Source organism: Ambystoma mexicanum, chromosome 3q (genome assembly GCF_040938575.1).
Source record: "Ambystoma mexicanum isolate Mex_15411 chromosome 3q, UKY_AmexF1_1, whole genome shotgun sequence".
Lineage (NCBI taxonomy): Eukaryota > Metazoa > Chordata > Amphibia > Caudata > Ambystomatidae > Ambystoma > Ambystoma mexicanum.
Genome location: NC_090926.1, coordinates 766,463,996 through 766,491,217, shown reverse-complemented (window position 1 = coordinate 766,491,217; position 27,222 = coordinate 766,463,996). Strand labels below are relative to the sequence as shown.

Genomic DNA, 27,222 nt, shown 5'->3' with positions numbered 1-27,222 from the left:
TTTAACACGAACTAAGCTGCAAGGAAAGAGACAGTTAGAGCGCTTGCCATACTTACGAACTTCCAGGTGCTTCACTTCATCTTCCATCTCAGAGCCCTGCAATACATAAGGGAAAAGCATTATATAGAGTCTGCATATAAACGTGCCATGCATTTAAAGACTATAAAGACAAAAGGTGTCCAGAAACTCACTGCTCGTGCAGATAACGACGGTAACCACCCTCTGAATTCAAGAGGCCTATGCTTCACCAGTGAAGGAACTGGCAACGGCACCCTGCACCAGACGCAGATGGAGAGCCCAGCATTCACCTATATAAGGTGAGCACGTTGACCTGGGGGCTCTACGAAAAAGCTGGGAAGAGAGAGAGAGAGAGAGAGGGACATTCAACTACCCAGACCATTAACCCCCATATTCTTTCACCTGCAGAAACCTCACTCTTCGAGTCCGACACACAGTGCGAAGAGGTTCGACCCCAGAAGCCAATCGAGTCCTGCACATCACTTTTCGAGTCACAGACAGCTTCCTGCCAAGACCCGCGCCTCCGTGGGAATCAGGTGAGCGTTACAAGTGGCATACGAGTTGCAACATTGTGGCCTTGGCTATGAGCTCTCGCTGGGGCTCGTTCTGCATGATCAGCACGTGTACTCTTGCTTTGAGAGGGTTTTCATGATGAGGCTCTTGCTTGCGGACTACTCGGGCCTAGTTCATGGGTGGTGATGCATAATCCATTGTACGGAGGTCGCGGTTTGACATGGCGTCACAAGCAGTGTTAGGTCTACATGATGGTGTCATCACAGGGCGAGTGGTGGAAGAAGCGTCAGCAAGCATATACGCGAGTTCTTCAAGCGTCTTGCGTTTCTGCATTACTATAAAAAGGCCTATGTAAAAAATAACAACGATGCACGTCAGTGGGTGTGTCAGTCACCTACGTCATAGCACTGAATATGTTCTTCGTGTAGGTTGGTGTGTGAGTGACCAGTGTGCATGGTGGCAAGTGTGTTCTTGGCAGTTGGCTAGGTCGTTGTGGCATCTCTAACTTGTTGCTGTTGTCTTAGTCGAGTTCATCCATGCCGATGGTGTCGGCTTGAGTCGGACAGGCTGGTGGGCATACCCTTATGTTCCTGAACCAGGGTATTTTGTCATCTGGTACATAGACGAACTCGTCCCGTGGGGGGTGCCTGGGCCGCGATCCTCTAGGCCATGGTCGTGATGAGATTGGGGGGAGCTTGTTCTCCCATTCTCCCTCTTCAGTCCCCCCTCTGGTCGACTTGTTGACCACAAACATATCCTTTTCTTTATCTCCTCTTACTCTCCATACTTTAGTTATTCCAGCCAAGTGTCCATAGTGGTTGACATGATCTTCGAACGACCAGTACATATAAACACAGCTGCCTCCTGGTTTGCAGTAGACCCATCTTCCAACATAGCTCCTTGGGTTTCTTGGGTTCTCCAATTTTACAGATGGCGGATCCAAGTGGTTGGTAATGATCTGTTTACGCAGTCTCTCTCTTTCCTTTATTATCACGTCAGTGTCAGAATATATAGTAACTCTTTTGTAAACACTTTCCTTTAGTGCCAAAATCAGCACAACCAATTTACCCTCCCTTATGCAAGACCTGGTTGCCCCAGTGTCAACAAGGAAGGAGAATTTTTTTGTCACCCATCGCTACCTCAATGCATGATTCCTCCGCACTATTAGGTGTTATCGACAGGATGGGACACACCAAGGACGTCTGTGGGCTGTCCTATTGTGGGTACAGTGACTGACCGCTTCCTGTGTAAGGGTTGTGTCCCAAGATAGTCACCCTCCCTAACTGTGTTTGATGTAGCGGTGTATCAACGGGTGTCAATTTATGGTCTTGTATTTGAGTGAGCTGTTGTACTGGTTGCACTTGGTGGTGTTGTGTTATTGTCACCTGCTGCTGCGGTGGTGTGTATGTCTGCAACTGTTGTTGTGGTGATACTTGCTGCTGTGTGTTGCTCTGTTGTGTTCCCTGCAGTTGCTGGTAAACCTGCTGCTCCCTCATAGGCCCTTGTGGTCCCTGTTCCCCCCCCCCAGGCTTGTGGTGTGGGGTCTCATTCTACACGTACGTGACATGTGCCCCAACATTCCACAAACCCAACATACAGGTGGTTCCCTGGCCTGCCATGGGAAACACCCCACATTGTCTTGGTACCCTTGTTGCCCTTTGGGGTAGTAACTCCGAAATCCTCCCCCTTGCTGTTGTGCAGGCTGGCCATATCCCCTCCCGCTCATCATTCTGCTCCTTCTACTGGTGGTGTTATAATATCCATTTCCCAGTAGCATGTACCCTCCTCCTGTGGGAGCCGTGTATGGTGGGGGTGGTGGCATCTGTTGTGTATAAGTTGTGGTGGTCGTGGTAATGGTGCTATTTGTTGCTGTGTTGGATCTTGTGCAGCCACTACTTGTGCGGGGTTTGGTGTCATTGTTGTTGGTGTAGTTATTGGTGCGTCTTCCATGGTATACTTAGTTTTTTCTGCACTAATTTTGCCTCTTCTGCTTTCCTATCTTCTTCCTTTTGTTTCATCTTTTATTGCCACATCCTACAGTGGTGTACTATTGTTAGTTGTATTTCCGGCCAGGCCTTAGCTTCCATTTCCACTATCTTCTTCAGTTGTCTTTGTACTGCCTCCGGAAGCCCTTGTACTAGTATGTGGTAAAAAATTGCTGGTGTCTTGTCCCACTGCTTTCTAGTTTCCAAGCGACACTTCTCCTGAATCTCCTGGATATAATCAACGGGATCGTCATTCTCGCGCATCTTGCGTGACGTAATTGCTCCTATATCTGATGTGTCTGGGTACTGCACCCTCAGGGCTTGCCATAATGGCGCCCCGTCATGTGACGTGTTTGTTATTGTAACTCTGGGTAATCCTGCCCTCTTCCAAATGTCGTCTGGCGCGTCCCCTAATATTGATATTAATAGACTCTTCACGTCTCCCACTGCTAGTTTCTGTCCTGTGGTGTGTTTTTCCATCTCGTAAATCCACTTCCCCACTCCTCCGCTTAGTGATGGGAGCCTGCACTTTATATTCTCCTTATCAGCATGCTTCCAAGGGACATATTGTGGTCTAACCCCTCCCCTCTCCAATAGTGGCATTAAATTGTACCCCATCTGTCCCCCTAGTTGTCGCGGGGTGGAATCCGTGTACTCCTCCTCTTCCTCTGTGTCAAGTAAATCCGCTGCCATATCTATATTACTGCTGCTTGTCATATCTTCTCCTTCATTTCTCCCCCCTGTCCAATTGCTCACTTGGTTTACTGCAGGTGTGCGTGGCCGTTCTTCCTGCCTGCGTCCTGGGAGGTCTCTGAGCCTGCCGATGTATGGTGTGTGTTCAGGCGCGGGTGTGGGTGGGCGTGTTGGGCGTAATGACGTGGATGTAACTGCGCGTGTTGGTCCTCCTGCCACTTCTCTTAACTGCTCCTCACTTCCCTTCACTTCTTCCTTCTTCTTACATGCCCATGGTGATTCCCCGTTGGCGCGTGTGATGTACAATTTATCTAAGCTCTCCCTATCACCGCTTCCTTCTCTCCCCACTCCCTCTTCTTCTTCGCTGCAAAATTCATCCAGGAGCGACAACCCCCAATCTGTCCTTTTCCCCCTTATTGTCACCGTTTTTAAGTCTATTAAATCTGTTCCTTCCTGATCTCCTCTACCAGTTACTCCCCCTTGCGCTGATGTTGTAGCTACTTCCGCAACACGACGCACATATGTTCTTACCCCATTCCCCCCTTTCCTCTCTCTTCTCTCTTCTTCCTTCTTTTCCACTATTTCAACACCTATTTCCTCTTTTCTTTTTCAATTCCTCCATCAACTCACTACTTACCTTCGCTAATATCCTTTCTTCCTCTCTCCTCCTTTCCCATTTCTCTTTCTCCCTTTCTAATATGCTTTTTATTACTTTACCTTCTTCGTATTTCCTGGTGCCCTCGGAGAGTATTTTCTTCTTCCATAGTTCCATTTCCTTTTCCTTCTCTTCCTCCTCTCTCTTCATATCGCGCTGTGCTGCTCGGGATACCCTTTCCGCTATTGCCTTCATCCTCTCCGCTTCCCTTTTCCTTTCTTCAGTACGCTCCTTCATTCTCTCTCTCATCCCTACTTTCCTTCCTTTCCCTCCTCCTTCCTCGTGCCTTTCTCGAGCTGCTTAATCAGTGCACTCCCCTCATCCCTTAATTTAGCCAATCGTTCCTCCAACATCTCCTCTTCTTGTGACAGCTCTCCTTCTCTTGTGTTCTCCTCACCCCCTATTCCAGAGCTACCCGCGTCGTCCTTACTCATTCTCCTCACCACCTCTTTTTCTTTTCCTGTTAATGACCCTCGCAGCTTTAAGAGCACCTGCGCTGCTACCCACTCATCTTGTCCTATGTTTGAAATGTGCTCCTCGCTGTTCTTCCCTCCCTTTGTGCGCACCTGCGTGCAATTCGGACCTAGCGTGCTTGTCACCTCCCCCCCTGGTAGCTACCTGTAGCTGTATATGGTGGAGGGCTGTACGTGGGGTTCGAGTACCCCTCAGCTGCCGTCAGTTGTTGCCTTGCTGCTTCTCGTAGCTCCGTCACAGGATATAACCCACCTTCCTCCTTCACTACCTTTGCTAGGGTCATGTCTTCTGTCCCTTCCTTCTTTACTTCTACTTCATGTACATTACCAGGCCTTTCATCCCCCTTCCTGTCTCTTCCCGCGCACTGAGCGCTACTGGTCGCCCTTTCCCTGTTTCCTTCTTCCTTCTTCCTTCTTCCTCCTTAATCTCCTTCCCCTCCTTTGTTTCTTCGCTCCCCTTCCCTTCTGTCGTCCTTTCCACGGTGAACATTCCGGTTGGCCCCAGCCAGGACCCTGGAACATCCTCCACAACTTAAACACCTCCACGTGATGTGCCAACTTCTTCCCTTTGTACGTGTTGTGTATGTGTGTCAGCAGTGAGTGTTGGACGTATGGGTCAAAACTGCCGTTAGGTGGCCATGGTGTCGTCATTTTGTTGTCTGTTCCTTGTGTCCATTCTATGCTATATTTGATGAGTTTTTCCCTATGGGGGGGGACAGCGTTTTAAAAATATGTTGGAGGGGGGTAGTCAGAGTGTTCCCCCACCCTCCCGATCCCGACACATATGACATGGTTACACTGTGTCTTTAACTCCCCTCAGCACAGCCGTCGTTACCTGGCCCCGTAGATTGGGGACTTTCGACCGTTCACTAAAAAGTAAAACAACCAAGTATAACAATTACAAATATACCATCCTTTTCCTCTGTTTTCTTCTTTGATACCGTTGGTACGGCCCCCTGCGGCCACGGCGCACGAAGCCCCCTGTGGCTGCGTGCCCTGTGTGACGTGCTTGTACAGCCGCCCCACCTTTTCCACTCCCCTCCTTCTTCCTCCTCACTCAGCGTGACTGGCGTTCTCCGTGCACGGTCACTTCCCTCTTTCCACCCTTCCCGTATTTGGGGTGGCCGGCGGTCTCCGTGCGTACCCTCCCCACCTCGGTTTTACTTCCCTTGTCCTCTGCTTACTCCCCTACCACCCTTCAACAACGCGATGTGGTCAAGGTGTCCTATGAATTCCCTACGGGTGACGTCTCCAACCTCTTCCAACTACTACCGGTAAGATCTTTACACTTCAAGAGAGCGCGCAATAAGTTTTAACCTCTTGTCACCGTTAACCCCACAGCTGTCCTCTTGTTACGCCCGGAACAAGGTAACCAACAATACACTCTTATAATCGGACTGCGCACGCTGCATCGCCTCGCGTGTGACACGCCCCTCGCCGGAAGGGCCTAACCAGACAATTATCTTCTGTACTTGGCAACAATCTAGCTAACTCCTACAGGAAAACGTCATCTATCTATCGAGTTTCACTGCTCGATCAATAGGGATCCTCATCTACTCATTGATCAAAAACGCCAATTCGTAGGAAAGCCACACACACACACACACCCCCCTCTACAGGTGCCCACGATCTAGACCAATCAGTGTCTAGGAGCAACCGCACGTGGTGCCTTCTGGCTCCACCCACCCTGCTTCCGTGACGTGGTAGAGGACGGCCCTCGTGCCTGTCCCGTTACCGCTCACTCGTCTATCAACACTTATTGATCAAATCTTCGCCACACACTGTAATAACGCCTCCCGCCGCCCTTATTACAACTCCTCCCTCACAATTTAACATTGCTTGTTGGGTGTATCATACTCACCAAGTTCTCTTGATGCGGGGCCGCTCGACTGCGTGCACCCCTCCAAGCGGCTCGCCACCTCCCCTCGTCTGGACCACGTCTGGACACTCGCCAACCGCGGGCGGGATACTTCTCAACCGGCTCCCGAGGGCCAATATCCGGATTGCACTGTCCGGTCTTCTCGCAGTTCCGCGATGGTCCTGTAGTCCTCAAAAGGGAGCAGCGGCAGAGGGGGCCGCGCCGCCGGGCCTCCTCGCAACGAGAGGCCTTGGAAAATGAAAAAAAAGAAAAAACTGAAAGGGTAGACCTTAAACAGATCTCAGCAGTGCCTCCAACTTGTCGGGGTGATTATCCTGGGGTCGGCTGAGCCGTCCGCGGACCACCGGGCTGGGAGGCCCCAACTCCTCCCGTGCTTCCCTGAATGAGTATGAGACACAATCAAGGAGCAAGGTGGTTCTGCTGTTTATTATAACAACGGCAGGGATGGGTCTTGGATCGTATGCGTCCGTCCAGACTCTCCAATTTAGTGGGGCTCGCAGGCCCTTTTTACAGCAGTATGACGCGCTGTTAGGGAGAATTCTCTGTAAAGGCTAATTTCCCAAACCTAGTGAGTCCCCCAGCAGCTTTGCTGGATTTTTGGGGTTTATTTTTTTCTCCTCCTAAGAGTGAGACTCTTTTTCTCCCACTCTTAGACATGATTTGAGGTGTTCCTTTGACTTTGTATGTGTTTTATGGGCTATGGGGTCCTTTACTCCATAGGGCTTCATGTGTTTTTGGTATGTGGGTTACACAGCACCCTCCGTGCCGTAACCCAGGGGTGTCGCAGCGACCCCCAAACATAGACTCCATACCCTGGGTCTGACTACTGTCTCCCAGGGCATGTTAAGTCACCATTGGCTTTACTAGTCTCAAATTGTGAACAGAACCAGTACAAACCATCCTATTGTGGACGTACTGGTCGGGGCAATTCGATTGCCCCGGGGTCTGTTGTTCGAGGGGGCACTGTCCAGTCCCCCCGACCGAGTTTTGGCTGGTGGCAGTGGATACTACTTTTTATATTCAACCTCGAATATATTCCTATGGGATTTTCCCATTGTTGGAGGCTACCACTTTTTAATATAGCCTCGAACATACCGCCGGTTTATTAAATTAATATGAATTCACTGGTTGGTAATTTTTGCCGAAACTTGGTTCCAAAATGGCATTTGTGTTTGCTTCTGTGACTCCAACCCAAGTCGAGCCCTTTGTTCCACTTTTTGGTGGGCTTCTCCACAGAAGCCTCCAAAAGTGGTGCCACTCTGTCTGGGCACCATAGGGGATGTGGGGGAGGGGGAGGGCACGGGGGGTTTAGGCACCCTGGACTGAGTTGCCTCGGCAACTCAAGTCGCACTCTTGTGTGATTGGCCCCGGCTCACCACTTAGCATGTTTGATTAACAGCTAGGTTGAATGAATGGGGGTTTTCTGCATAAAAGCAGGGCTTTGGGGACTGGAACTTCAGAAGTCGCCACAGGACCTAAAGAATCCGAGGAGGGAGAAGCCGGGCCGACCTGCAACAACGACACCACCGGTGGAGCCCTGCGGAACCATCTCACCACCTTTCCCGACGACAGAGGAGATCTCCAGTCCGGAGAGTCTTCTTGCTTTGACTGGTGGGGATACCAGTTTGCCCGTCTTTTCGCCTTCCTGGACCATCTCGTGGCCGCCTTGCCCGTGCCAAGCACCCCGGCAACCGGAATACCACGGATCACCACTACCGCGAAGAAAAGGGTGGTACCTTGTAACCGGGAAACTCTGCGGCTGGTTTCTTCCCTGGCAGCGCAATGACCTTCAGCTTTCCTCCACGTCGAGACCTCCTCTTCCTCTGGACGAAACACCGACTTGCACCCGCTGCCAGGAACAACTGCCCCCGCTGGAGCGTTTTTCCCACTTTCAGGTACTGTGTCCCGCCTGGCTTCCCTTGCGACAGATCGTTCGAGGTGACAGTAAATCCTGGACTTTCTAACCTGGGCTAGCCTGAGGGTCTGTTAACTAACTTTTCCTGACTTAACCTCAATCTTTTGCAAACTTTCTACAAAGACTCTTTGGGCATAACCCCACTGTGTGATCCTGGACACATTTTGCTTGCTCTCTCTAAGAGTGGGCCTGGCATTTGAACTTTCTTGCTCCCCAGTAGACTTTGCCTAACCTGCCTCACTGTGGTTCTTTGCAAAGTATTCACATTTGTGTGCTTTCATAACTCTGCCTTTTTCCTTCCCTTTTTAATAACTTATTAGAGTGCCATCTTATGTTAAGCGCTCACCTCTGTCTGAAAATAAGTGGCGTTTCTCATTAAGACTTGTCTAATAAGTAATTAGGGTTATATATATATATATATAATAGTGACTGTGTGTTGAATGTATTTACCCCTCTTTGTGCTAGTGTAATTTACAAGTGTGTCTTTAAACAAATAATTATATACTTTTACACCAAAGCTCTGGTCAGTGTTTGCGTGTGCTACTGTGTCTCTGTACCTTGTGTATACTCTATATACTGCCTAACTCATCTTGAGAGAAGTCTGACTGCTCAGCCACAGCTACCAGGTAAATATGGGTGGTGCAGACTGCTACCAATTGGGTTTAATGCCAAGCACCTGTAGTCCTAAATCTTTTGCAGTGGTCCCTAAGGGAACTGCACAGGTTTCTGCCTAACAAGCGCTACTTGCGTCACCTGGGGAAGTTAGCAAAAAAACCTATTGCCACTTCGGATTGGTTCCCCGAGTGGTAGGGTTAGTATAGGATACATATAGAGAAGGATATTAGTGGTTAATGATGAGTCAGGTTGTATACTTGGGCTGTCCCTACTATTAGATACTTGAAAATCGTTACAAGAAGACCCCTGATGATTGGCTAATGTCAGTGGCGTCAGTGATGAGTCCCCCTGTGTTCTGATTGGTCCTCTCGCGAGCCCCCAAGCCTGGGACCATCGCCGTTCCCAGCTCGCGGTGTACCGGTCATTAGCAACAATGTACAACTGTGTGTTTGTGCAGACAACGTACAGGTCTGCTCATAGGCTTGTGAGCAGGCCGTTCCCATCGCCGTAGGTGTCCATCTTGCCGCTTCGCTGTTGCAAACTGTGTCCCAGACGTGGGACCCAGGCGACTTCTGTCTCGTGGGTCTGGCACCTTGTCAGATCGGCTTGGTCACGTGTGGAGAGACCGTAGCTGGAGCAGAATTCTGCACATTAGATTTGTATTTCATTTCTGTGGGCTTGGCTTTTTTACAGGTGTAACCTTGGCACCAGGCTGGTAGCATACGAGTTGCAACATCGTGGCCTTGGCTATGAGCTCTCGCTCGGGCTCATTCTGCATGATCAGCACTTGTACTCTTGCTCTGAGAGGGTTTTCATGATGAGGCTCTTGCTTGCGGCCTACTCAGGCCTAGTTCATGGGTGGTGATGCATAATCCATTGTACGGAGGTCGCGGTTTGACATGGCGTCACAAGCAGTGTTAGGTCTACATGATGGTGTCATCACAGGGCGAGTGGTGGGAGAAGCGTCAGCAAGCGTATACGCAAGTTTTTCTTGCGTTTCTGCATTACTATAAAAAGGCCTATGTGAAAAATAACAACGATGCACGTCAGTGGGTGTGTCAGTCACCTACGTCATAGCACTGAATATGTTCTTTGTGTAGGTTGGTGTGTGAGTGACCAGTGTGCATGGTGGCACGTGTGTTCCTGGCAGTTGGCTAGGTCGTTGTGGCATCTCTAATGATGTGGGTACTTGTGGCTGTTGTCTTAGTCGAGTTCATCCATGCCGCAGGTGTCGGCTTGAGTCGGACAGGCTGGTGGGCATACCCTTATGTTCCTGAACCAGGGTATTTTGTCATCTGGTAGATAGACGAACTCGTCCCGTGGGGGGTGCCTGGGCCTCGATCCTCTAGGCCATGGTCGTGATGAGATTGGGGGAGCTTATTCTCCCTATTCAGTGTGTGATACAAAGCACACGAAAAGTAACTCTACTGCAGACAGGGAGCCAATGCAGAGCTCTCCTAGCTGTAGACACATGGTCTGTTCTGTGGAGGCCCTCAGCAATGCATACAGTGTTATTTTGCACGACTGGCAGACAGCTGAGGTCGTGTTTCGAGATGCCTAGCAGCAGGCTCGAACAGTTGTCCAATTTGGCACCTATAATTGCCCATGCAATGGTGGCACAGTTGGCAGAAGAGAGAAAGGGACGCATATGGGTGAGCGATTTAAGGTGATAGCAACAGCTCGCCACCAGACTACGTACTTGTCCTTTCATGGATAGTTCTTGATCTAGAATGACCCCAAGTGTTTTAACTTTTGGCTGAGCGGGGATCTTACAGCCATCAATTTGAAAGGATTTAAACTCCTTGATGTGCTCATGAGTAGAGCTCAGGGCGGTGGAGTCGATGGCATAGTCTCCTGTGAGAGGAACAAGACACTGCGTGTACTCTGTGTAGTTCGCATATAAAATGCCAACCCTACCCAGATGTTTGAACAGTGGAAGGGTAAAAATATTAAAAAGAGTAGGTGATGCGCACAAGCCTTGGGGGAGCCCACAGGTGACCCGAAATTCCTCCGCCTGTGCATCCTTGGAAGAAAACCCAAGCTCTGCGTTCTGCCAAAAAAGATGTTAACCAATCAGCTGCTGCAGTAGAGAAATGCGCTGACGTGCATAGCCTCTCTGTCAGCAGAGTGTGACCCACAAGATCAAATGCGGAGGAGAGATTCAGCAGTACAAGAAGTGTTGTCTGTCCCCTTTCCATAGTCTGCAGTATTTTTAATTCGAGCAGCATGGACTCTGTGCACGTCTGAAACCAGATTGTTTGTGGCCAAGGATGTCGTGTTCGGAAAGAAAAGCCTCAATCTGCAGGTGTGCTACCTTGTCCAAGATCTTGAGCAAAATAGGGAACGCTAGTGATGGGTCGATAGCTGGCAAGCTGGGATCAAGGCAAGCTGGGATCAAGGGAAGGTTTTTTTTTTTAACAAAGGGGGGGATCCAAGCCTGCTTGATATCACATGGGACGCAATTTTTCCTAAAAGAGGCATCCACAAATTCTGTTGATGCTATTTCTTTCAGGAAGATTTGTCCCTCGCGTCTTCAGGGTACATGGACTAATGCCCCTCTCCTCTTCAGGGGATGTTTGCTTTTGTCCTTCTCTCCACAGGGGTCTTGGTTTGCCCCTCTTCTCTTGAGGGGTCCTGCTTTTATCCTGGTCTCTTTACCAGGTCTTAGCAAGATTTTGACTGTACCTCTTCCCAGGCGGGTCAGCTCCACCACCTTTTTGGCTTAGGTCGTGCTGCAGGGGTACTCTCAGGCGGAGTTTTTTCAGGTCCTTCATGAAAATTACAAGCAAAGTGGAGCATAGCACGAGGAAAGTCACAATTGATTATCCTAAGTTTTTAGACTGCTTTGAGGTGGGTTTTCTGTGCAATTCTCTCTTTCTCTCTCTCTCTTTCTCTCTTTCTTTTTCTCTTTCTCTTTCTCGCTTTCTCTCTTTCTCTTTTTCTCTTTCTCTCTCTCTTTTTCTCTTTCTCTCGTTCTCTCTCTCTCGGCGTGCTGTGGTGGCACTTGCTGTACACTTGATGCGTACATGTTACTGATAGTGACACGTGGGCAACAGCATAGAAAATACTAGCTAAAGCAATACTGGCTTTGCCAAACTGAGCTCATTTAAACGCATGTATTCGTGCGGTTGCCTATAGGAGAAACACATACTCTGAAGAGGAGGACACCCTGTAGCTGTGCTTGCTGTAGAAGAAAATACAGCACAGATTGTTTTCTTAAAGTGAACCGAGAACAGAAAGTCTTTCTAAAAGTGCGGGAGAGGCGCCACTCAAAGTATGCTTCCTGTTGCCTTGCTGCCATGATAAAAAGGGTGCTCCTGTGAAATGTCCTCATGCGCACCCAAGAGGCAAACGTCTAGTTTGTTTATGCTTTAAAGACACAAAGGTAAATGGTGTTTTTCTTCAACCATTTGCCTGATCAGTATGTAAGGACATGCAGAAGGAAGCCTCCAAATGCACCCATTGTTTGACAGTTACTTAGCAGTTGGATTGTAACCCAAGTCCAGCACTTATCAAATACATTATGGTTCGAACATGCTTAAGTTCTGACCAGTTTGTAACGGGGTTCAGTGCTTTTGTAGTTCACATGCAGTTTGTTTAAACGTGTCGAATTATTTGAGGATGACTGGATGTGCCGTCAAGTGCATGTAATGGAGATGTCCATTCTTGTTTTTGACTGAATAAAATGTAAATGGTACTTGGACCATTGTTGCTCTTCTTATTGTATTGCTACTGTTTACAGCATGCTAGATTGGAAAAGGTGGTCCTAGAATTTGAAACGCATTTTATGCACCATCTGAAGTTTGGTCCTTATTGAATAAGGTTACTAAACCATCTTCTGTGTATGCAACTTCATAGACAAGATTGTACTTCTTCCCTTTGAAGAACTCCCACTGCCTTTGATTACCAAATAATGTGCATACCTTCATGCTTGCTATATCGATGAAGGAAAAGATTGTAGGTGCTTCAACAATTGTAGAGTAACCTGCTGTGATTAGGAACTGAGCCGTACGTTTTCATGAGCTGATGACTTGCCGCTGTTGAGTTCAGTGGCCATTAGATAACGATGCTAGTGCTATTTGGGACTGAACCAAGCACCTCCTTCTCCTTCTCCCACTGAACCCTCAAGCACACACCTGACATTTGCAATTCGACCTCCAGTTTAAATCCTTTCTTTCTTGACTTTGTCCCTAGGTCAAACTGAAGAACACAAATTGCCTGGAACATGCGCAGATTCCTGCGGCCCGGGCATGACCATGTGCGAGAGAGTCTAAAAAGGGACCTCTTCCAGTTCAACAAGGTAAGCTAAGAGCCTGTCGGGTTGCCTTTGTGGTGAGGCGCGATTGTGCAGGGTGCGCTATGACGAAAGCATGGCACGTGATGTGAAGTGCAGATGGTGATACTATCCCTGTAATTCCATTGCATGTTCTTCTCCAGCCTGGTCGTTTCAGCAAGGGTATGTGCGTGCAACGCGGATGGTTCAATAGCTGTGCAACCATCACCTTTCTATGCAAAGCAAGAAAGACTTGATTCTCTGATCAGTTTACTGTGAAAAATGTTACTTACATTCACTGGCATTGTCGATGAACAGCAAAAGGCGGGAAAAACGAGACCTGGAAATAAACTGAAGGAAGATGCGCAATGCCCGTTTACTTCCAGGGAAAGTGGACTTGCCGAGAATTGTGTTTAAAACGTCTCTTGATGCATTATTATTATTTCATTAAAACAATGCAAACATACAAATGTATAACCAATACCAGCCCTGCCTCTCTAAACTCATTACCTCTGGTACAGTTTTGTTGAAGTCCTCGTTTCAGTTTTCTTTGGTTTCATAGAAACACATTTTTGTGTGGTAATTGTGGTCGACCTAATTTTGATAGTAGGACTTTTCTTTTTCTTTTATTGGGTGGAGGTCCCATTCCCCTCCATTTGCCATTTTCCCAACCCTCCTCCCACGGCCCATCGCCTCTCCCACCCTTTCCTAACCAACCACACTATCTAGATCTATTTTTGGTCCAATTACCAAAATTAGTTTGACCAAACTCGCCTCTTTCTACTTTGTTTTTACAAAACCACCCTATGCCTGTTTTTCTGTACGAGGGGTGTGCAATGAACAATTGGGCTCATGTTGTCTAGCCCAGCGATGAGAGAAATGAACATTTCACATTTGCTGTTCGACAAAGACTTGGCTTCATTGATGTGTTTATACATGAACTATCTGAGTGTGTACAGAAATATCAAACAAGGGTTAACAAACATTTAACCACAATCCCTAACTAATCCCTTTCTTTGGCTTGCTTGTCTCCTGCAAGGATGCAATCCACTCCCCTTGCATCTCTGGCATACAAACTGCATATCCTCCGTTGAGGCTTTCAGCATTGCTGGAAACAAAATTCCAACTTTTATTTGCTTTCCAAAAAATGTTTTTTTTTTCTATGATGAAACCATCTATATTAAATGACTGTCATCTACTGGATTCCTGTTTTCTGCATAGTTACTGTATTCTGCAATAGCTCCAGTCGCATGACAGTAGCTTAGCTTGTCAGGTGACCTTTCTGTCACCGGGAACTCTCCTCCACTTTGAGACCGACTCAGCAGCTTCTCCCCATTACAGGATAATTTACACAAGGCAAATTCTATTTCAAATTTAAGTCCTGCTTGAAGCAGTAATCTTACTGCTTTTAATCCGCATTATGCATTCATGTGGTTGTACTAGTTCCTTGGAACAAACTAGGGATGAAATCCTTTCAGTGGACCGTTTGTAGTTTCAGTAAAGTGGTGTGAAGGTGCTGCAAGGTTGGGGTGCGGGGGGGAAATCCCATCTCAAATGATCTAGAGCCTTGCATGATGAAATTCAACATTGATATTGACATTCAAGCCCTTGAAGGTCCCTCTGACTGCAGATGGCGTTGGTTGCAGATGCATCCCTGATCAGTTACCCCTATAGCTATGAGTTAATGGCTACAGCCACTGGCAACACGTTCTGATTTGTTAGAAAATGCTGACAAAATAAGTGAGGAAATTCAGAGTACCCTACAAAAAGCTATGAACTTTCTGGCACCCAAAAGAACCAAACTGCTACCGGTCAGGAAAACCAATAGTAGGTTCACACCAGAAATACAGAGCCTCAAATCAAAGGATAATAAATACTTTTATAAATGGACACTCAGACAAACCTTCAATGGCCATGATAGAAGCAAAAAGAAATATGCTGGAGATTAGTATACATAAGGCACAACATGAGTCTACAGAATTGTTTAAAATCCTAAAAGAATTGGAATCACCTTGCCCAACACCGGAGAAAAACGCAGATTTGCGTGCATTTCTGCCCGAAAATCCCTGTTTGAAGTATGGGGATTTTTGGGCAGAAAGGCACGCAAATCTGCGTTTTTCACGCAAATAATTCCATGAATGTTTTCACTCAGTTCGGTATTAAAGAAAACCTTGATTGTGCTCACTTCAGTCTTTAAAAGGCACGGGTTGCACTTGTTAAGATTTTCATTCAGTTTCGGAATTCAAGAAACGTGTTTCTTGAATTCAAGAAAACGTGTTTTCTCCCACACGTGACCTCTCGGATACAAAGTATCCCTTGTCGTTCAATATTGGACGATGGATTAAATCAGAGACCTTCGAAAAAGAGGTTTCCTCAAACACGCTACCACTCCGATACAAAGAATTTCCTTGAACAATCAAGTTTAAACACTTGCGCACCGGGTTTCTCACTGATTAGAAACTCACTGGTCGCTTTCAAAGGCTTTACAGCAGCATGGATCATACAGCCTTCTGCTCCTTACGTCAGGGGTACCACTCCTGCCCCTCAGGCATCCGGTGTCTAAGTCCCAACACAGGAAAACCAGCTTCTTGAGCGCATATAAAAGGGAAAGCCTATCTACAAGGCTCCCTTCACAATGTACGGTTTGCTCCACGGAGCCCGAGCTCCCACGCCAGGCTTGCACCGGCCTTCCAACTGCTGCTCCTGTTGCCCTTCCACGCACAGGTTTCCCTGCTGTCTCTCATGTTGCTGGGCTGGTCTCCTTTTATACACCTGCAGCCCCTTGACAGGGTGCATGTGTGGATGTCCAATCAGCCCTGCCTGACCACAATCAACGGGACATGATTGACCTTTACAGCTCTTAGCAGGCATCTTCCTCATCTCCGTACCAGAGTGGTAAGAGTGTGGTCTTCATTGATCTTAGTCACCTCTTTGTCCCAGTACTATCAAGTGTCAAATGGGAAGCAAAAAAAATATCACAGTAGAAAAACTGATCCCACTCATTCTTCCTACACTAAGCCAACTCCAAGACTCTAATCCCTATGACCTCGTAGAAGGCTATAACAACACCATGCGCATAGCCTTAGACGCCATTGCACCATTGAAACTTAGAAAATCCAAACCAAAAAAGCACCTCAACCAATGGTTCTCCAGCCATCTTAAAACCCTTAGATTGGAAAAGAGTAAACTGGAACAAGTCTGGAGACAATCTCCGACTGACCACAACAAACTATTGCTTAACAAAATAACGGCCAACTATAAAAAAGAAATCATAGCGGCCAAACAAGAATCCTATAACCTGAGAATTTCCCAATCCAACTCCAGCTCCAGAAAATTATTTACTATCCTGAAAGAATTGGAAACCCCGGCAACAATCCCAGATACTTGCGTTAAAAACAAACAATGATGCACCAGTGTCCAAAATGCACTAAACAACAAAGTCACTGGCCTTCAAACAAAAATTAAAAATAAGAAAGACTCCCTCACCAATCTTACCAACCCCATCAACGCCCACTCGAGCCCTCCACCCTCACACCACACACCTAACTCTGCTCGCTTCAGCTTTTCCAAAGTCTCTTCCCTCGAAGTAGAAAAAATAATTCTTGGCCTTAAACCCTCCAACTGCAAAGGTGACCTCTGCCCCCCACAAATCATTAAAGACGCGGCACGAGACCTCTCGCCATTCATCACCAGACTCATCAATGCCTCTTTTTCCTCAGGAACAGTCCCCAGTAACCTTAAAGAGTCCTGGGTCCTCCCTGTTAGGCAGAAACCTGTGCAGTTCCCTTGGGGAACACTGCAAAAGATTTAAGACTACAGGTATAGCAGTAAACCCACTTGGTAGCAGTCTGCACCACCCAGATTTACTTGGTAGCTGTGGCTGAGCAGTCAGACTTCCCTCAAGAAGAGTTAGGCAGTATGTAAAGTATACACCATAGGTACTCAAACACAATAGCACAAGCAACCACTGACCAGAGCTTGGTTTCAAAAGTATATAGTTATTTATTTATTAAACACACATAAGTTGAAATCACTCTAGCAAAAATATAGTAAAAACTCTTCAAACACAGTTATAATGAAAGCAGTTTCAACCCTTACTCCTATCTAGACAACTCTAGGTTAACACCACATAATTCGAACAGAGGTGAGTGCTTAACGTTAGATGACACTCTAGTAGGTTCAAGAAAGGGATAAAAGAAACAGAAATAGGTTAAACACACCACTCTAAGGTCCAGAACACTTGCAATAGGCTCAAAGAAGTACAAAGTCACAGGTGAGCAAAAGTCACTAGGCAGGGCCCACTCTTAGAGTAGCCGGAGCGAAAATGTGCCCAAGATCACACTGTTAGTAGGGATTCAAAGTCTTGCAAAGAGTTAGAAAGAGTTTAGAGTGGCTTAGAAAGTTTAGCCAGGGTGTCCCAGGCACTCCCAGGTTCGAAAGCCGGGGGCTAAATCTACCCCGTACAGTCGGTGGCAAGGGAAGCCAGGCGGAACACGGTACCTTAAGCGGAAAGGATCCTCCAGCGGTGGCAGTTGTTCCAGGCAGTGGCAGCAAGGCTCGACGTCGGTCAGGGGAGAAGAAGTTCTCGCTGAAGAGCAGAAGAAGAAGGTCGTTGCACTGCCCGGGAAGAAACCAGCCGCGGAGTCCTCCGGTTAAAGGGTTGTACCGACTTTCGCGGTTAGGGGTAAAAGTGTGGTATTCCGGTTGCCGGGGTGCTTGGCACGGGCAAGGCGGCCACGAGATACCTCGAGAAGCGGAAAGAAGGTGAAAACTGGTTGTCCCCACCAGTCAAGGGAAGGAGCCACTCCGTTAAGAGTTCTCCTCGGTCGTCGGAAAAAGTGGTGAGACGGTTCAGCAGGGCTCCACCGGGTGGTGTCGTCGAAGCAGGTCGGCTCAGCTCTTCCCTCGTCGGATTCTTGGTCCTGTGGCGACTTCTGAAGTTCCAGTCCCCAAAGCCCTGCTTTTATGCAGCAAACCCCCATTCACCCAGCCTAGCTGTCACTCAAACATGCTAAGTGGTGAGCCGGCCGGCTCACCACTTGGGCCAATCAGGACGGAGTGCGACTTGAGTTACCAAGGTAACTCAGTCCAGGGTGCCTAAATCCCCCTCCACCCCTCCTAAGTACCCCAGACAGAGTGGCACCACTTTGGAGGGCTTCTGTGGAGAAGCCCGCCAAAAGTGGAACAAAGGGCTCCACTTTGGGTCAGAGTTACAGAGGCGAACGCCAACGCCATTTTAGAATCAAGTTTTGGCAAAAAGTCCCAACCGGAGTTATAATAATAAATATATAAACCGGCGGTATGTTTAAGGCTACCGTAAATAAATAATTAAATGTGTTAGCCTAAAACAATGGGAAATCCCATAGGGAAATATTCGCGGTCGAATATAAAAAGTAGTTTCCACTGCCACCAGCCAAAACTCGATCAGGGGGGACGGAGACGTGCCCCCTCGACTAACAGACCCTGGGGCAATCGAATTGCCCCAGCCAGTACGTCCACAATATGATGGTTTGTACTGGTTCTGTTCAGGATTCAAGACTAGCAAAGTCTTTGGTGACTTTACATGCCCTGGGAGACAGTAGTCAGTCCCAGGGTATGGAGTCTATGTTGGGGAGTCCCTAGGACACCCCTGGGTCACGGCACAGAGGGTGCTGTGTAACCCACATCACAAAAATACATGAGGCCCTATGGAGTAAAAGACCCCATAGCCCATTCAACACAAGGTTTAACCAAGAAAACACACTTCAACAGGTCCAAGAGTGAGGGTAAAAGAGTCTCACTCTTGGCAGGAAAAAAAAAGAAACCCCAGAAATCCAGCAAAGCTGCTGGGGGACTCACTAGGTAGGGAAATTCAGCCCAAACAGAGAATTCTCCCTAACACTCCCTCTCCTCAAAAAACCCTCCCTTGACCCGTCCATCCCAACCAACTACAGACCGATTACCACCGTCCCATTCCTGCTCAAGATACTAGACAAGACAGCATACCAACAAATTCAAAAGTATCTTGAAACAAACCACCTTCTAGGAATAAGACAATCCGGCTTCAGACCCCAACATGGAACTGAAACAGCCCTGATAGATCTGAAAGCCCAAATAGACGACCTTAGAGATAACGGGAAAACTGCATTACTACTCCTGCTAGACCTCTCTGCGGCGTTTGACCTAGTTGACCATAAAATCCTATGTAATCATTTAGACTCAGCTGCCCACTTTTCACAAGAAGCCATCAGTTGGATTGAGTCATTCCTCAACAACAGATCCATGCAAGTCTTCTCCTCCTCTGCCGCCGCCGAACCCATCCCCATTACATGTGGAGTCAGTCCCACAGGGCTCGTGCGTCTCCCCCACTCTGTACAACGTGTTCACTAAGCCCCTGTTTGACGATCTAGACGGCCTGGGTATCACCTACACTAACTACGCCGATGATACACAGATCCTCATCCCGTTGACGGGAGATTACAACCAGGATTTGGCCTTGGTGAACAGGGTGTATCTCATCATCCAGGCATGGATGGCTTCGCACAGTCTATGCCTGAATGATGACAAAACTGAACTCATCATCCTTGGTTCTACGTCCAACCTAACCAAACTCGACCACAATTATGCCAACTTCATCATAGATGGGAACCTAATCAAGGTTTCCAAAGAAGTAAAAACCCTAGGAATATGCCTCGACTCCTCCCTAACCTTCCACAAACAGGTTAGCTCGATGGCATCCTCTACGGCCTACACATGTAAGCTCATAAGAGCAGCCAAACCCTTCCTCTCCACCCACAGCTGCACTACACTTGCCAGAGCATTGGTATTATCCAAACTGGACTATTGTAACGCCCTCTACATAGGAGCCACCAAACAAATCACCAACAAAATTCAGACGCTACAAAACAACGCCCTTAGGGCAGCACTCAATATTCCCAGGAGGGAACACATTTCCAATATCAGGAAATCCCATAACTGGCTCAGCACAACAGACAAAATCCTGCTTAAAGTAGCATCGCTCACCCACAAATGCCTGAATAATGCTGCCCCACGCTATCTGGCAGACAGAATATGCAAACACAGCCCCATCAGACCCACCAGAACCTCCAATGCTAATCTGCTCACCGTCCCCAGGTTTAAACGCACTAAAATGGGTGGCAACAGCTTCCAGGTGAAAGCACCCGAACACTGAAACTCCCTACCTCCATCGCTCAGAACTCCCCAACCTTACTCACTTTTTAGACGCAACTACATCCATTGGTTAAAGAACACGAACCACTAACACCTCTAACACCACACGGCTGCTCTCCGCGTTGCATGCTTTAAGAGAATCTGTAAATTTGTAATACTAAACTTGTATATATTTGTAATTCGTTAAATACATCTACTGCATTCTCTCCTGCCAAACTGTACACATGTTCCTTCATCGTCACACTGTAATTATGTAATGTAAAGTATAATTATGTAATGTAAAGTATAAGCATCCTGTAACCAAGCTTTGAATCACCTTGCTGCTCATGCGCCCTCATACCCTCGGGTCTGGTGCGCAATACAAATGAATAAACTAAACTAAACTAAACTAAACTAGCAATGAGGGAGAACTGGCTTATAACAGCCCATGAAGATGGGGGACGGGTTGGGCTTGTCACTAACAGGAAAAGGGGGATACTCTGTCTCACCTGAGTGCACCCCACTTCCAATCCCGAAGGACATTTCATCAAAGTGATCTTCCCTCAATTCTCCACCCACAGGGTCAGGATACAAAAGCGATGGCCTTTTCCTGGCCACCTGCGCTGAGGATCCAAGGTGGTTAGGAGTGAGGATAACCTCAGGTTTCTCACAGTTGAAGAAGATGACTGATATCTCCACCAGGAATCCACCTTCAGTCAGTGGTGATGTTGGAGCAGCAGATGCTGATGGCTTCCATGCAGTCTTCGGCGTCGGGGCACAAGATGTTAACTGTGTTTTCAGAAATGTGACAACAGCCGATGGTACCCACTCCCATTGTGCCTGCTGCATGCACAGACCTGGGGGAAGAGTATCTGTTGCACACCTAACAGTGTGGCTGAGGAGCAGGATGTTGATCTGTCTGTCTGTCTGTCTGTCTGTCTGTCTGTCAGGGATTCAATTAACGATTTCATGGGGTTGAACGAGATGTCTCAGGCTATTGACTTATTGCTGCATGTTGCTGGCATGTCAAGGTGCCGTGAACTGCGCCACATATGGCATCAGATTAGAATTGTTGGGTTGTGCGCTACAGAGTGGAGGACGCGGCCTTGAAGTTGTGTAGGAAGTTGGACGTCGTGTTGCGTAAAGAGGATGTCAGTGATTTTGATATCTGAGAATGGGAAGAGCATTACTCCAGGTCCTGTGAGCATTGTGGGGAAAGGTCAAAGGATGTGGTGTATGAGGTCTTGAAAGACCTGAAGTATACCAGTGGTTTGGAGAAATCACATGACGGTGTATCTTATTGGTCTCATGCAGAGGGTTGTTGAAGCTTTATACATCTAGGTGTCTGACACATTGGATCACGAAGATAAAAACAAACGTACTGATGTTATACACGAGGGTCCTAAAGAGGAACAGCCATTCCTCCTTTTTGGTAAGAATTTGAAGGATCAAGTAGTGGACATTTGTGGGGGGGGGCGGCGGTTCCATGTCTGCCCCTGCCATCAGTCGAAATATTTTAAAGTGCAGGCCAGTGAGTGTAATCCCTTGTATGTGCTTGACCTGCCGGCTGCATACTCCTTGGTGTTTCATGCAGGGAATTCCAGGGAGGGACCTAATGCTTTTCCTTCCTTTCCCCTGTACATTGAGTCTGAGAATTGAAGCATTGTCTAAGAAGGTTTTCACATCTGAATCTTTTGGTGGCCACATTAACAAAGCACAAGGCCAAACGGTCATTATCCGTTTTCTTTTAGGCAGGTTGTGGAAAAGTCCACTGACCACTTGTTAGCGGAGTAGGCTTTGAGGGAGGTGGAAGCAGGTGGGGTTGAGGCTTCTATGGTTCCTTTTCATGTCGATTTGGACACAATGGACTGTGGCTAGAGGTTTTGTGACATCTGCGATTTTGGTATTCCGTGAATGGTTGCAGCTCTCTAATTTATCAACTAATGTGCAAGCAAAAATTATGGGCCTGCCCTTTCATTTATTTAGTATTTTATTTATTTCTATAGCGCACCAGGCCCAGGGGCAACCGGGCGCTTAACTTAGTTACAACAAGATGAAAGCATGACAAGGCAATGTGACAGAGTATTACAGGATTATTACAGGAAGATTTACAAAATTTACAAAATATACATTCAAACGAATATCGATAAGGCAGTGATTTACAGGAAAGTTAATAAGGGATGCAGAGTAGGTCAAAGTGCAAGTAGGGCAGTAAGCTGGTGTTAGCAGTCTTGGGCGGATAGCCAAGCTTTGGTAAGGTATTTGAATTTCAGGAAGGAAGGTTCTGCTCTAAGGTCATTGGGGAGTGAGTTCCAAAGTTTGGCTGCCAGGATGGGGAAGCTGGTTCCACCAGATCTTTGGAGATTAAAACGCGGGATGTCAAGGCAGTTGGCTTGGGCCGCTCTGCGAGGTCTGGTGGAATTGTGGAAAGAGAATCTGTTTGCCAGGTAGCGAGGGGCTTGGTTGTGGAGGCATTTGTGTGTGAGAGCCAAGGACTTCAAGGAGATGCGATGTGGGATAGAGAGCCAGTGCAGGTTGCGCCTGGTGTCAGATATATGCTGGCGCCTAGGAATGTTAAGGGCCGCTCTGATCGCATTGTTTTGGACAATTTGTAGCTTGTTTAAGTTGCGGAGATTAGTACCTAGATAGAGGGCATTACAGTAGTCGACCTTGGATAGTACAAGGGTCCTGGCCAAGGTTACGCAGTTGGCAGTGGTTAGGAACGGGCGACAGGCGGTGATGAGCTTGCAAGTATGCGCTGCTGCAGATGAGACTGCGTTGGATTGTCTAGTCAAGGATAGGGTTGAGTCGATGTAAATCCCTAGGGTTTTCGTGTCCTTAGCAATCGGGATGGTGTTCCCATCAATGGTGAAAGACTTGAAGGCAGGGTCAAGTTTAGTGAGTTTTTGTGGTGAACCAAGAATGAGGAGCTCTGTCTTTTCATCATTTAGGCAGAGGCCGTGTTGGGCCATCCACGCTTGGATGACCTGGTAGATGGCGTTGATGGCAAGGGAGTCAGTTGTGTAGTCTCCTGTGATGGGGATTAGTATCTGTGTGTCGTCAGCGTAATTGGTATACGTGACGCCCAAATGGTCCAAAATATCAAAAAGGGGTTTGGTAAACACGTTATATAACGTGGGCGAGACACAGGACCCTTGAGGCACACCACAAGAGACCGGAGCGGGTGGTGCGGCCGCAAGTGGGGAGAACACGCGCATTGATCTATTATCCAGGAAGGATCTGATCCAAGTGGCGGCATTTTCTGAGAAGTGTGCGGCTGATTTGAGGTGATGGCAGAGAATTTTGTGATTGACAAGATCAAAAGCAGCAGAGAGGTCCAGGAGAAGTAATAACGCCAGTTTGCCTTTGTCTTTGAGATCTTCGATCTGCGTTTTTAAATCAATAAGGGCGGTCTCAGTGCCATGGCGAGGCCGGAAGCCTGATTGCCTGAGTCCCAGAAGTTTATTTGATTCAAGGTATTCCTGAATTTGTAGGTAGGCCGCGCGGTCAAGGATTTTTAGTAAAAAAGGTACAGTGGTAATTGGTCTGTAGTTTGTGGGTATGCTGGGATCCAGGGTAGGTTTTTTCAGAAGCGGGATGACCCATGCATCCTTAAGATTGTCCGGTACAATCCCAGAGCTAAAGGAGGAGTTGATGAGCGTAGTGATGAATGGTGCTAGGTCGTGAGCAGCTTCCTTAATAATAGGTGCAGGACAAAGGTCACCCTGACAATTGGACGGTTTAAGGCTAGTGATAATCTTTTCCACTTCGAGAATGGAGAGTGGAGAGAAGCTAAAAGGAGTCAGAGAGTCTGTGATAGAGAGGTTTATGGTAGGTATAGGGATCTGTAGAGGGTTGGATTGAAGGCTAGATTGTTTGTTGTTGATTTTAATTTGGAGAGTGGCAATCTTACCTAGGAGAGCTTCTTGGATTTTGGAGCACCAGGTGCTATCTTTGGTACATGTGTCAGGTGGAGTAACAGGAGTTTCAAGTTCTTTTAGGATTTGAAACAATTCTTTGGTGTTAGATTTGGCTTGCTCGATGCGTTTGTTATATGTGTCTTTTTTTGCCTGGAATATAGCTTCCTTGTAGTTAAGGGTGGCCAGGAGTACGCGTGATTTGTTAGCTAGAGAGTGATTGCTTCTCCAGTGGGATTCTGCAATTCGTTTTTCTTTGCGTAGTGCTCTGAGATGGGGTGTAAACCAAGAGTTTAGGTGGGCTCGAGGTTTAGATTTTCTCAGTTTCGAGGGTGCAATGGTGTCTAAGGCTGTAAGCATGGCCCGGTTGAATGTGTCGACCAGGGCCGTAGGGTCAGAGCATGAGGGATCCCGAACATTGAGAGCTGGAAGGAGGAGGGGGAGGAGTCTATCGCAGGTAATGTTGCGTTTGTTACGGGTGGCCATAGCCGGGGCAATGTTGTGAGGGAGGCTGATAGGTTTGGACTCAATATTGAATGTAATTAAGTTGTGGTCTGTCCAGGCGCACTGTTGGTTAGAGGTGATGTTGATGGGACAGTTGAGGGCGGCTAGCCAGTCAAGGGTTCTGCCCTTGTTGTGGGTAGGTTGGTTTAGGAACTGAGTGAATCCAGCATTAGTGAGGATGTTGTCAATAGACGAAGCAGCAGTGTCCTTGGGGTCGTGGAGGCCTAAGTTGAAATCCCCCAGTATCATGACCTGGGAGATAGCTTTGGTGTTGTGTGTGAAGATGTTGGAGAGGTCCTCCGCGAAGGTGGATAGTGGGCCGGGTGGCCGGTAGAGTAGATGGAAGGTGATAGAATGGTTGGGTGTGAGAGCTAGTTTAGCTGTCAGTGCTTCCAGAGTGGAGGAGTGATGTGTGGCTGAGAGGTGGAAGTTCAGAGCGTTTTTGTGGATGATGGCGATGCCACCTCCTTTAGATTGGATGGAATTACGGTCATGTCTGATAATGTTGTAGTCAGGAGGGATAGCGAGGGAGAGAAGAGGACCTGAAGCTGGGTGGAGCCAGGTTTCAGTGATTGCTATAAAGTCGAGGTCAAGGTTGAGGATCAAGTCAGCTACTTCTAGGGCGTGAGCCGGGAGTGATCTGGCGTTGATTAGCGCGCCTTTGATATTGTTTAAGTTAGGGGAGTTGGAAGATGGTGGTAGATTAGGTGAAAGTGTAGGTGGTGACAAAGGGAGAGGCAGTTTGATGCGGTGAGCTAAATGATGGGAAGCGTGGGTAAGACGCGAGCCAAGTCTAGCATTTCTCAAGGAGATAGAGCAGGGTAGGTTAGGTTAAGCTCTGGTGGCGAAGTGCTGGATCCAGAGGGCTGGGTTGTTAAGATAAGGGTTGGTGTGGTGAGCGTGGGATGGCATAGTTGAGGTGTGATGCAAGTAAGAGTGGTAGATAGAGGTGGTGGTATGGTATAGTGCAGTGCAGCCAGGGTGCAGTATAAGGATGAGAAGGGTAGGCAGCAGTCTGGTAAGTAGGGTACTGAAAGAGTACAGTGGTGAGTTTGCAGTAGTTAGACTGTTGGTGGGGGGCATGTTGACCTAGTAGAGTCTAAGCGCGCGTGGTCTGGTAAGGAATGCGAGGGCGACCATATGACATTTACACAATAACACTAGTCTGTTAGTGACCAGGGGCACAACACAGTTGCAGTGGTCAGTTAGCGACCATAAGGCACAACACAATTGCAGTGGTCAGTTAGCGACCATAAGGTACAACACAATTGCAGTGGTCAGTTAGCAACCATAAGGCACAACACAATTGCAGTGGTCAGTTAGTGACCAAAGGCACAACACAATTGCAGTGGTCAGTTAGCGACCATAAGGCACAACACAATTGCAGTGGTCAGTTAGTGACCAAAGGGCACAGCCAGTAGCAGTCATGAGGCATACAGCATTAGGGGCAGAAAGTGACTGTACTATTGAGAGGTGGCAGTAACGCAAAGAGGCAGCAGAGTTGGAGGCATAAGTGTATGTAGCAAACAGTTATCGAGGGTGAAGAAAAACCTAGTTTAAATGTTTGTGATTGCGGAGTAGCAGAAGACATACCAGAAAGCACAATAGTGTAGACTGAGGGTATCCCCTCTACTCACAATGGATTAAAGGTCCGAGTAGACACTGGCTCCAAGGCTCCGGAGGCGAACAGGGGGCAAACAGGGGCCTTAGTGCGGGCCTTTGTTGAGAGGCCGGCGTTCCCGCCTGCCGGCGGAAGGGGATAAATATGAAAGGGGAGGTCAACAGCTGATTCGTGCGGCCAGAGCCTCGCTCTGGTGCCGCGATGCGCCCGCCATTGCTGGGCCAGGCGGAAGAGTCTGACGGAGTCAGTCGATTCTCAAGAAGCGTTGCGCTTCAGAAATCGACGAGCAGCTGGAAATCAATAAATATGCACGATGGCCATACCTGACTGAGATATGATGGCAACCCTCGCCCTTGAGGGAAATCGGTGAGGCAGGGTGATCTGACGCACGGCCGAACCGTGTGTAGCTGGAGATGCTCCTCGGCTCAGGAGGCTAGTGCTCCTGCCCCTCCTCCGTGGTGTGCTGCTGCGGCTGGAGCGGTAAGGCATGGTGATTTTTAGGGACAAGGTGGATCATGGAGTTTAGCCAGATGGCTTGATCCTTGGGCGTATCTGCTATTCCGAAGCCAATCTTTATGGCTCGGCAAAATCTGGGCATACCTCCAATGCTGCTGAAGCATCATTCTGGTAGGGCTACTCCTTGTGAATAACCAATCTTTCAGGAAGGTTTCGACAGGTGAAGGACAGAATACAGAGAGTTATAATAAAACGTCAGCTAGCATTATTGTCCACATCAATGAGCATATTAAAGTAAGTTCTGAATGTGCCAGATGATTTTGGACCACAACCTTGTGGAGAAATCACATTGTATTTGTCCTCTCATTCAGGGTCCTAAATGTGCACTTGCCACTAACCACTGGTTAGTTCTAATAGCCTCTTGGCTAATAAGCAAGGGTGTGCTATGTGTATGTGTAGAACTGAAGTGGCGAGTGACATTGTATGGCTGGCTAGTTGCTTGCAACTTGAAATGTTTACTCCTGCTCTGATTCATTGAGCCATATTCTTTAAACCA

General features: G+C 47.8%; 1 protein-coding gene across 3 annotated transcripts in view; it reads left to right on the top strand.

The window, feature by feature from the left end:
- Positions 1 to 27,222, top strand: part of LLGL2 (LLGL scribble cell polarity complex component 2) — a 908,486-nt gene that overhangs the window by 141,226 nt on the left and 740,038 nt on the right. For all 3 annotated transcript variants that reach the window (XM_069654770.1, XM_069654772.1, XM_069654771.1), the window contains exon 2: positions 12,941 to 13,046. In XM_069654770.1, the coding sequence (XP_069510871.1) occupies positions 12,972 to 13,046 (75 nt within the window). In that variant the 5' untranslated portion in view covers positions 12,941 to 12,971. The remainder of the gene's footprint in view (positions 1 to 12,940; positions 13,047 to 27,222) is intronic.